This window comes from Schistocerca serialis, chromosome 2, assembly GCF_023864345.2.
Source record: "Schistocerca serialis cubense isolate TAMUIC-IGC-003099 chromosome 2, iqSchSeri2.2, whole genome shotgun sequence".
NCBI classification, from domain to species: domain Eukaryota; kingdom Metazoa; phylum Arthropoda; class Insecta; order Orthoptera; family Acrididae; genus Schistocerca; species Schistocerca serialis.
This window is the reverse complement of record NC_064639.1, coordinates 1,062,606,718-1,062,618,804: the sequence shown is the minus strand read 5'-3', so window position 1 is coordinate 1,062,618,804 and position 12,087 is coordinate 1,062,606,718. Positions and strand designations below refer to the sequence as shown.

Sequence of the window (12,087 nt, the reverse complement as noted above, 5' to 3'; positions counted from 1 at the left end):
AATTGAACATGTATCAATAATTACGGATTTCTGTAGTTGTATATATATGTTTGGATGTAGCTGTATTGCATTGATGTACTGGTGGATATTGTGTGGTATGACTCCTGTAGTTGATAGTATAATTGGTATGATGTCAACTTTATCCTGATGCCACATGTCTTTGCCCCTCAGCCAGTTGGATGTATTTTTCAATTTTTTCTCCTGTTTTCTTTTGTATATTTGTTGTATTGGGTATGGATATTTCGATTAGTTGTGTTAATTTCTTCTTTTTATTGGTGAGTATGATGTCAGGTTTGTTATGTGGCGTTGTTTTATCTGTTATAATGGTTCTGTTCCAGTATAATTTGTATTCATCATTCTCCAGTACATTTTGTGGTGTATACTTGTATGTAGGAACGTGTTGTTTTAAAAGTTTATGTTGTAAGGCAAGCTGTTGATGTATTATTTTTGTGACATTGTCATGTCTTCTGGGGTATTCTGTATTTGCTAGTATTGTACATCCGCTTGTGATGTGATCTACTGTTTCTATTTGTTGTTTACAAAGTCTGCATTTATCCGTTGTGGTATTGGGATCTTTAATAATATGCTTGCTGTAATACATGGTGTTTATTGTTTGATCATGTATTGCAATCATGAATCCTTCTGTCTCACTGTATATATTGCCTTTTCTTAGCCATGTGTTGGATGCGTCTTGATCGATGTGTGGCTGTGTTAGATGATACGGGTGCTTGCCATGAAGTGTTTTCTTTTTCCAATTTACTTTCTTCGTATCTGTTGATGTTATGTGATCTAAAGAGTTGTAGAAGTGGTTATGAAATTGCAGTGATATAGCCGATGTATTTATATGAGTGATTGCCTTGTGTATTTTGCTAGTTTCTGCTCGTTCTAGAAAGAATTTTCTTAAATTGTCTACCTGTCCATAATGTAGGTTTTTTATGTCGATAAATTCCCTTCCTCCTTCCTTTCTGCTTAATGTGAATCTTTCTGTTGCTGAAAGTATGTGACGTATTCTATATTTGTGGCATTGTGATCGTGTAAGTGTATTGAGTGCTTCTAGGTCTGTGTTACTCCATTTCACTACTCCAAATGAGTAGGTCAGTATTGGTATGGCATAAGTATTTATAGCTTTTGTCTTGTTTCTTGCTGTCAATTCTGTTTTCAGTATTTTTGTTAGTCTTTGTCTATATTTTTCTTTTAGTTCTTCTTTAATATTTGTATTATCTATTCCTATTTTTTGTCTGTATCCTAGATATTTATAGGCATCCATTTTTTCCATCGCTTCTATGCAGTCACTGTGGTTATCCAATATGTAATCTTCTTGTTTAGTGTGTTTTCCCTTGACTATGCTATTTTTCTTACATTTGTCTGTTCCAAAAGCCATACTTATATCATTGCTGAATCCTTCTGTTTTCTTTAGTAATTGGTTGAGTTGTTGATTTGTTGCTGCCAGTAGTTTTAGATCATCCACGTATAGCAAATGTGTGATTTTGTGTGGGTATGTTCCAGTAATATTGTATCCATAATTTGTATTATTTAGCATGTTGGATAGTGGGTTCAGAGCAAGGCAGAACCAGAAAGGACTTAATGAGTCTCCTTGGTATATTCCACGCTTAATCTGTATTGGCTGTGATGTGATATTATTTGAATTTGTTTGGATATTAAGTGCGGTTTTCAATTTTTCATTACTATGTTTAGGAACTGTATCAATTTAGGATCTACTTTGTATATTTCCAATATTTGTAGTAACCATGAGTGGGGTACACTCTCAAAAGCTTTTTGGTAATCAATGTATGCGTAGTGTAGCGACCTTTGTTTAGTTTTAGCTTGATATGTCACCTCTGCATCTATTATCAGTTGCTCTTTACATCCTCGTGCTCCTTTGCAACAGCCTTTTTGTTCTTCATTTATAATTTTGTTGTGTGTTGTATGTGTCATTAATTTCTGTTCAATGACTGAAGTTAATATTTTGTATATTGTTGGTAGACATGTTATGGGGCGATATATAGCTGGGTTCGCTGTGTCTGCTTGATCTTTAGGTTTCAGATATGTTATTCCGTGTGTAAGTGTATCAGGGAATGTGTATGGGTCTGGATGTAGCTGTTAAATAATTTAGTTAGATGTGAATGTGTTGAGGTGAACTTCTTTATCCAGAAATTTGCTATTTTATCATTTCCAGGGGCTTTCCAATTGTGAGTAGAATTAATTGCTTGGGTGACTTCATGTTGCAAAATTATCACTTCAGGCATTTGTGGTATCATCTTGTATGTGTCTGTTTCTGCTTGTATCCATCGTGCATGCCTGTTATGTTGTACCGGGTTTGACCATATGTTGCTCCAGAAGTGTTCCATGTCTGTTATTATTATTATTATTATTATTACTGTTATCATCATTCTCACTGTCATCTTTTTTTGACTGTCATTGTTCAATAAATCCGATACTTTTTCACTTATTGTAATTAATGAACCAGGATTTCATGACAATTTAACAATTACCCAGTGAAATAAACTATAAAATGACTAATAAGTGGTACAATATGTAGCATATTGTTCTAATGAAACTTTGCCTTGTCAACTAGGGGACTGATGACCTCCGATGTTAAGTCCCATAGTGCTCAGAGCCTTGTCAACTGTAACATAGTTTTTATACATCCAAAACCGAGGAAGTTGACAACATGAAAACAAACATGTGGCATCGTTCCCATTGTTCCTTTCTTTGCCAATTCTACCACATTCACTTAGACTACATTTTTGAAACCCTTTTATAATACTACATTTCAAATACCTTCAGGTTCCTTGTTACTAGTTCTCACTCTGCTTAAGTTTTATTTCCATACAGTACAGCGTCCGATACAATTCCAGGTTTTTTATTTGATAACTTTTTCCCTCTTGAAGAATACTTTCGTATGTCTCATGTGGTCAACCATCTTGTGTATTATTGAATTTTTGACAGTCAAATTAATTTCCTTCAACTACTGTACCCTCACTAATTTCAAAAAAATAAACAAGCGGGTGGTATAATAGAGACTGGATGGAAAATGTGGAACAGGAACTGAAACATGATACCCCAGCTTACAAACTTTAATTTTTCTTCAGAGTTGGTGTGCAAACATACATAACAGAACTACACTGCCCCACTGCTGTGGCACTATTGGTATGATGGATGTGTCAGGTGAAGGAGGTTAAGATGAAGAAGGAAGAGAACAAAGCAAGAGCCAAGACAGAAGTGAAGGGAATACGAATATGGTACAATAGAGTGGTCAGCCTGATGCATGCAAGGGTAGCACTGTGATATACAGGGTGTTACAAAAAGGTGTGGCCAAACTTTCAGGAAACATTCCTCACACACAAAGAAAGAAAATATGTTACGTGGACATGTGTCCGGAAGCTTACTTTCCATGTTAGAGCTCATTTTATTACTTCCCTTCAAATCACATTAATCATGGAATGGAAACACACAGCAACAGAACGTACCAGTGTGACTTCAAACATTTTGTTACAGGAAATGTTCAAAATGTCCTCCATTAGCGAGGATACATGCATCCACCCTCCGTCGCATGGAATCCCCAATGCGCTGATGCAGCCCTGGAGAATGGCGTATTGTATCACAGCCATCCACAATATGAGCACGAAGAGTCTCTACATTTGGTACCAGGGTTGCGTAGACAAGAGCTTTCAAATGCTCCCATAAATGAAAGTCAAGAGGGTTGAGGTCAGGAGAGCGTGGTGGCCATGGAATTGGTCCGCCTCTACCAATCCATCGGTCACCGAATCTGTTGTTGAGAAGCGTACGAACACTTCAACTGAAATGTGCAGGAGCTCCATCGTGCATGAACCACATGTTGTGTCGTACTTGTAAAGGCACATGTTCTAGCAGCACAGGTAGAGTATCCTGTATGAAATCATGATAACGTGCTCCATTGACCGTAGGTGGAAGAACATGGGGCCCAATCAACACATCACCAACAATGCCTGCCCAAACGTTCATAGAAAATCTGTGTTGATGACGTGATTGCACAATTGCGTGCAGATTCTCGTCAGCCCACACATGTTGATTGTGAAAATTTACAATTTGATCACATTGGAATGAAGCCTCATCCGTAAAGAGAACATTTGCACTGAAATGAGGACTGACTCATTGTTGGATGAACCATTTGCAGAAGTAAACCCGTGGAGGCCAATCAGTTGCTGATAGTGCCTGCACACGCTGTACGTGGTACGGAAACAACTGGTTCTCCCGTAGCACTCTCCATACAGTGACGTGGTCAATGTTACCTTGTACAGCAGCAACTTCTCTGACACTGACATTAAGGTTATCGACAACTGCACGAAGAATTGCCTCGTCCATTGCAAGTGTCCTCGTTGTTCTAGGTCTTCCCCAGTCGCGAGTCATAGGCTGGAATGTTCCGTGCTCCCTAAGACGCCGATCAATTGCTTCGAACGTCTTCCTGTTGGGACACCTTCGTTTTGGAAATCTGTCTCGATACGAATGTACCGCGCCACGGCTATTGCCCCGTGCTAATCCATACATCATGGGCATCTGCCAATTCCACATTTGTAAACATTGCACTGACTGCAAAAACCATGTTCGTGATGAACACTAACCTGTTGATGCTACGTACTGATGTGCTTGATGCTAGTAATGTAGAGCAATGAGTCGCATGTCAACACAAGCACCGAAGTCAACATTACCTTCCTTCAATTGGGCCAACTGGCGGTCAATCGAGGAAGTACAGTACATACTGACGAAACTAAAATGAGCTCTAACATGGAAATTAAGCGTATCCGGACACATGTCCACATAACATCTTTTCTTTATTTGTGTGTGAGGAATGTTTCCTGAAAGTTTGGCCGTACTTTTTTGTAACACCCTGTACAAGGGGTTAGGGAGGGGGGCCTGGATATAGATAGATAGATAGATAGATAGATAGATAGACAGAGAGACAGACAGACACAGATACACAGAGTGAGGCACAGACAAACCATTAGGTTGAGTTGGTGATGAAGTACCACGCTGGGAACGGTGGGAAGAAATTTGGGAAAGCTATTAATGATTTCAGGACATGGTAAAAGCTAGCCAAAGTTCTGATGGAGGATGTGGTTTAGCCATTCCAGTAAAAGATGATCTTGTAATTTAGTGGCAATGGTTGCAGTTTTACTAGTATGGGATTGTGATATCTCCATAGTTGGGTGAGGCCTGCTTCCAGCAAGGCAACTAAAAGTCTCTACCCATCAATCCTTCAACAAGTTACTCATAAAATTATAGCCTCCAAATATTCCACAATACCTAATGAAACCCACAACTTTCTGGATTAAAGGACAGTAACAAATATTTTCTAAATTCCTCACTTTCTAACAATTGTTTTTCACGTGAGCAGATAGCAGAATATCTGCATTCAAATATCTGCCCTTCCCCATGACTTTTGGAACAAAAGACTGGCAGAAACAATTGGTGGATTCCTCATCATTTACAGTTGTAATGCACAGTACTGTGCATATAAAGAAAAGGGAAATGAGAGGTTGACAACAGTGCCTTTGTAAATAAACCACCCAGTAACATCATTCTGGCGCACCTGTCTGCACCATGCACTTCAGGGTACATTCAGAACATTTAAAGATAATCTTCTTGGTAATGTGTGTATGGATTTGGCTATTTTACAACAGTAGAGTTCATATTAGCTGACTTAACGCAAAAACAGTAAGTACTACATTAACAAGCAATATAAGTATATCATAAAAAAATTCCACCGTAGCTGTACCTTGAGAATGTCTTTATTCTATCACATGACTAGTTTCGGCAACACATTTCCGCCATCCTCAGGCCCCACCACTGCCAAAAGAATATTTGATTTCCTTGCCGCATTTACAGCGGGATGCTTGTTACTAGCACACGTGGGCTAGCCTTCATTAGGAGCTTATACTCGACACCGTGTTGTCTCCAAAGGATATTGGAGACAACACTATGTCAAGTATAGGCTCTTGATGAATGCTAGCCCATGTGTGCTAGTAACAAGGATCCCACAATAAATGCACCAAGGAAATGAAGTTCTCTTTCGGCAATGATGGGGCGCAGAGGATTGCAGTAATGTGCCACCAAACTACTCTTTATACTGCCTTCTGACTTACACGTCATTCACATCACCACCTCACCACCTCTGCTGGAACACTGAGATGATGATAAGAGAGAGAGAGAGAGAGAGAGAGAGAGAGAGAGAGAGAGAGAGAGAGAGAGAGTCTGTTTGTGTGTGTGTGTGTGTGGGGGGGGGGGGGGGGGGGGGCATGAACGCATATGCACACCTTTTCAGCTGAATTTACACCATAAATTTTACCCAAATGCTTAACTGTAGCAACATAACCACTGGCAGATTTGTTTACATTACCATAACTGATAAGGCAACACAAGGGTTAGCAATTTCTCAAATCTTGAGAATTACATAGAACAAGAACTAAATAAAAGCATAAGCTTGACTGAAGAGTGCATCTTACAATTTACCATTCAAAACAGTATCTATCTGTATCTCCAGTCTATTATTTCACAAGCCTGTTAATAGAGAATAACTAATATTACTAATACAACCATTAGTTATATAGTTACATAACCCATTAGGAAATGGCATAAACATTATACCCAAAGGATCTGTAATAATTTATTAACAGTTATATCACAAAATTTGAGTTAGACACAAGAAAAGAAGCATCAAGCAGGTATCCACATCCAGTTACACACAAATATTAAAAACTGTAAATTTCGTAATAAAACATTACTCTATGAATATGTACACAAACTGAAGCATGTGAGTTCTCACAATATTTACCTCTCCTTTTTTGTAACAGCAAATGTTACACTGTCTTCCATTTCACTTTCATTTGATGTATCGTTAACACTTCCTGACTGTCGCACACATTCCAACCATTTCTGAACCATGAACAAGACTTTACTGTCCTGCAACACTGTTTTATTTGGAATTGGCAGCTTCACTAGTGTTTGAAGTATCTGAGGAGAAAAAGCAATGGCAAAATATTACATATTTCTGCAAATAAACTGACAAGGATCATGCAAATAAATTAATATCCTCATCACCCCGAAATCTATCACTGCAGACACACACTCAAATCGACGTAACAAAAGTTTATTTCATTTACGTCTATTTAAGCTTAAAATATTTGTATATGGTAAATGGTATATAAACCTAGAATGGTTGATGGAAGTAAAAAACTTGTTATGCACCATACAGAAAAGTTCTACATATTATGTCAGCAGGTGTGTACTGGAATCTAAAATATTCCAGCTGAATTAATATTATGCACATTTTTGGAAATCAAAAAAATTACATTATCACTAGTTTGTAACAAGCAAACAGAAATCGTTCTGATGTTGGGCCATTCATTTAAACTTAAAAATACATTAATTGGTGGTCATCAAACTGAAAATATTTCTCAAAAAAGCTCACATGTTGCTACAAAGAGATTTTTAAATTTTGTAAAAGCATTTACAAAGCAATAAGGGACTTGTAAAAATCAGTCTGAAGACATGCAGTAACTGGGTTCTGCACCTTCCCTTTCATTATTACTACAACGGTTTCTAAAGAGCACTTTAGATATATAGTTCTTGACAAACTCAACAGTTTACTGTGACCTCAAGAAAAATAATAAAACAAAAACCCAACATCTGGCTCTTAATTGTAAAAAGCAAATCATTGTGAATTAGTGCCTCTTGATCTGTTCAATGATGTAACTGTAGTTTTGGAATTCACTAGTCAAAACCCAAAAGGAATTTTCTTCAAAAACAACATTTCTCAAGTTTTTCATTATTGTTTAATCCAAAAATGGCCTTCATCTTACTTGGTTGGATTGTGTTCTTGAGAGACATGATACCATAGTTTCATTGTTCCCTCACGAAATGAATACATCCATCAGGTATAAAATGTGGCTACATGGTAAGCCCTTCATGCAGCAATGTCACAAATACCATTATCTCAGTTTGAGAGTAATTGTTATTGCGGTGACATGTTATTTTGCACTCTAGCAAAGTTTGTCTAATGTTTCTTCATAATTTATACTACTTGCTGTTAATGCAATACACGTATATAACATGACTGTTCAAATGTTACATTGTGATCGCTTTTCGGGATCTTGGCAAACAAGATGTCAGGTGAATGACTTAATGACCTGAATAGCTTTTGCTACAAATACTAAGCCACAAAAGAGGTTTCTGGATTCACTATCATGAAAATATATCTCCTTTTAATTGTAAGTTAGGATACTGGCACAAACTGTGCACATCACAAACTGTGCGCATCACAAAAATGCTGCTCTCAACGTGCAACTAAACTACATAACTAGTACAATGGAAAAGCAAGGACAATAGGGGATCTGACACCCCTGTAATGTGGAGGAAACAAATTAACTATACAAATGACTGTTTATTCTACAGGATTCTACTGCCCTGCTTATGGAAATGAGAGGAAATGGACTGCTGAGAATACTGGTGTTCCATCTACTGTCAACCTGTACCCATAATGAAAAAATAACTGTCCTTGTTCTTCCTATCTTCTCAGACACCCTTGATTCCAATGTGATGATGTAAAGAAACTGTATAAACCAAATCACAAGACACCTGTGTGTCCAGTGAACATTCAACAGAGCTGTATAGTCACCAAACATGAACTAAATGACATAACTACTGATCTAGGCTCACACCTTCAACATTGGTGTCTTCTTATAATGATGTGAAAGTATCCACATGCAAGTTTCATAACAAACAGCACTGGAGACTTTCTTCAAAAAAAAAAAAAAAAAAAAAAAAGACAAACTTTGCTGCGAGTGAGTGTGTTTTCAATTTGTGTGCAGATGATATTTAATGAAGACTCTAAATACAGCATACAGTGATGACAAATAGAGGTTGTACAATGCTGCACAAATTAAGATGACACATCACATCAAAATTTACAACTGTTTCATTGCATAAATTTTCATTTGAAAGCTGCTGCTGTGTTACTTAAGTCTCCAACAAGGTTATCCGAAGTACTGTCGCTTCCTTTGTGTGACCATTAGCTAGATGAAGTCGTAGCATTATTACAAGTGGCTATGGTCTTTGAGACAACAATCTGTGCTAGGTGTCAGAAATCATTTATTAGGTTCATTAACAGGGCCATTCAAAACATGCCTACCACTGCTACAAATTACGTATGTGTTTACGCGAAATATTTTTGAAGACAATAATTTATGTATCTTTTTCAGACATCCCCTGACTCAGTGAAATAAAAATCTAGTACCGCACATTTCTGTGCCCTCATATATATGAAATCTGGTGAAACATGCACAATTTTAAAAAAGTTTGTAGAGTTAAGAAAAAGAAGCATTGGCTTCTTTCTAGTCAAGGCTGGAAACTTTCCTTGGCAATAGATAATAACTTTTGGAGACTATGCTGAAAACTTATCAAAGAATGGAATGTAAAATGTCTGAAAATTAATTTCCTCCATTAGCATTATAACATCAATCCTACAAATCTTGCCAAAGTAGCACCAACAGATCTGAACTCTCAATAAATGTTACCAGAGTGCTGGAAACAGTACGTTGGACAATTTTTGTTGCACACATTACAGCAGGATATACACTGTAGAATAATTTTTGCCAATAATTAGTTAATAACTACAATTATATCTTCAAAAAGCAAAGCAATTTGAGAATTTCATGGTAACTTTTACATGCAGCAGGCAAAAATACACACACAATTGGCACTATCACTAAAATATGAAAAAAATCATTGAACTTTGTAGCCAGTATTAGCAAACATATTCTATAGAGTATTCTTCATGTATTCCTATGGTGTCTTGCCAGAGAATCCCTAACTTCTCAGCCAATATAAAGCCATGATATTTTGCTTCCCACAGAGCAACATCCTTGTGAAATGTCTGTCTTCAACCCTATTGTAAAATTTCCTACATATTTAGGAAACATCACAGGTCAAATTTAACTATGTACAAGTGTAGGACTATTCACATGAGCAAGTGCGGAACCCATGCAACATTACGTAGCAAACAATATACAAATATCTTCCACACCTCCAAATCTGAACATTGGTTAAGAAGTTTTCATACGAAAATGATTACAGACAGCCAGCCTGTGCAGTTACATCATCTGAACTGTGTGCTAGAAAACACCCTACATATTTACACTATTGGCCATTAAAATTGCTACACCAAGAAGAATTGCAGATGATAAACGGGTACTCATTGGACAAATATATTATACTAGAACTGACATGTGATTACATTTTCATGCAATTTGGGTGCATAGATCCTGAGAAATCAGTTCTCAGAACAACCACCTCTGGCCGTAATAACGGCCTTGATACGCCTGGGCATTGAGTCAAACAGAGCTTGGATGGCGTGTACAGGTACAGCTGCCCATGCAGCTTCAACACGATACCACAGTTCATCAAGAGTAGTGGCTGGTGTATTGTGATGAGCCAGTTGCTCGGCCACTATTGACCAGACGTTTTCAATTGGTGAGAGATCTGGAGAATGTGCTGGCCAGGGAAGCAGTCGAACAGGACCTGCAACATGTGGTCGTGCATTATCCTGCTGAAATGTAGGGTTTCGCAGGGATCGAATGAAGGGTGGAGCCACGGGTCGTAATACAACTGAAATGTAAAGTCCACTGTTCAAAGTGCCATCAATGCAAACAAGAGGTGACCGAGACACGTAACCAACGGCACCCCATACCATCACGCTGGGTGATACGCCAGTATGGCGATGATGAATACACACTTCCAATGTGCATTCACCGCGATGTCGCCAAACCTGGCTGCGACCATCATGATGCTGTAAACAGAACCTGGATTCATCCGAAAAAATGACGTTTTGCCCAGGTTTGTCGTTGAGTACACCATCGCAGGCGCTCCTGTCTGTGATGCAGCGTCAAGGGTAACCGCAGCCGTGGTCTCCGAGCTGATAGTCCATGCTGCTGCAAACGTCGTTGAACTGTTTGTGGAGATAGTTGTTGTCTTGCAAACATCCCCATCTGTTGAGTCAGGGATCAAGACATGGCTGCATGATCCATTACAGCAATGCGGATAAGATGCCTGTCATCTCGACTGCTAGTGATACGAGGCCGTTGGGATCCAGCATGGCGTTCCATATTACCCTCCTGAACCCGCAGATCCCATATTCTGCTAACAGTCAATGGATCTCGACCAACGCGAGCAGCAATGTCATGATACGATAAACCACAATCGCGATAGCCTACAATCTGACCTTTATAAAAGTCGGAAACGTTATGGTACGCATTTCTCCTCCTTACACGAGACATCACAACAACGTTTCACCTCACCAGGAAACGCCGGTCAACTGCTGTTTGTGTATGAGAAATCGGTTGGAAACTTTCCTCATGTCAGCATGTTGTAGGTGTCGCCACAGGCGCCAACCTTGTGTGAATGCTCTGAAAAGCTAATCATTTGCATATCACAGCATCTTCTTCCTGTCGGTTAAATTTCACGTCTGTAGCACGTCATCTTCGTGTTGTAGCAATTTTAATGGCCAGTAGTGTAGTAAATATTACTGGTAAAACTTAGCTTCATACAATGATATTCATGTGAGCACTTGTGGAGACCTAGGCAACACTGTATATCAATCAACATAAAAATAACATCCAGCCCTTTAAATTTGCGGAACAGTTAAGAAGTTTTCATATGAACAAATGAATAAAGGCAGACAGCATGTACAGTTACATCACCCAGACCACATGCTGGTAATTTCCCTCTCGCATTTTGCTCCTGGTTTGGATCACATCGTACATTCTAGCTTTATTAAAATTCTCTCCTATTATTTGTCCTACATTTCTTTATTAATTTTGTCTCTTACACCCCACAGGTCCAGTACCTGAAACACCTTTTAAAATTAATCATTTTTCCTTACCTTCTAATCTTTCTACCTCTCTTTTTCTTTCTTTCTTTGCACTGAACATGTTTTTCTTTCATCCTTTCCAATTTTTGTATATCTCTTCCCTCTATTTTCTTTTTAGCAGGGTTACTCCTGAAAGTTTTGAGGAGGACTAGTGAGCTCATCAAAATATGTAGTCTGGCTTTCTA

The 12,087-nt window shown here is 38.3% G+C and overlaps 1 protein-coding gene across 5 annotated transcripts in view; it reads right to left on the bottom strand.

The window, feature by feature from the left end:
• Positions 1–12,087, bottom strand: part of LOC126458516 (uncharacterized) — a 254,934-nt gene that overhangs the window by 154,892 nt on the left and 87,955 nt on the right. For all 5 annotated transcript variants that reach the window (XM_050095616.1, XM_050095619.1, XM_050095614.1 and 2 more), the window contains exon 9: positions 6,812–6,990. In XM_050095616.1, the coding sequence (XP_049951573.1) occupies positions 6,812–6,990 (179 nt within the window). The remainder of the gene's footprint in view (positions 1–6,811; positions 6,991–12,087) is intronic.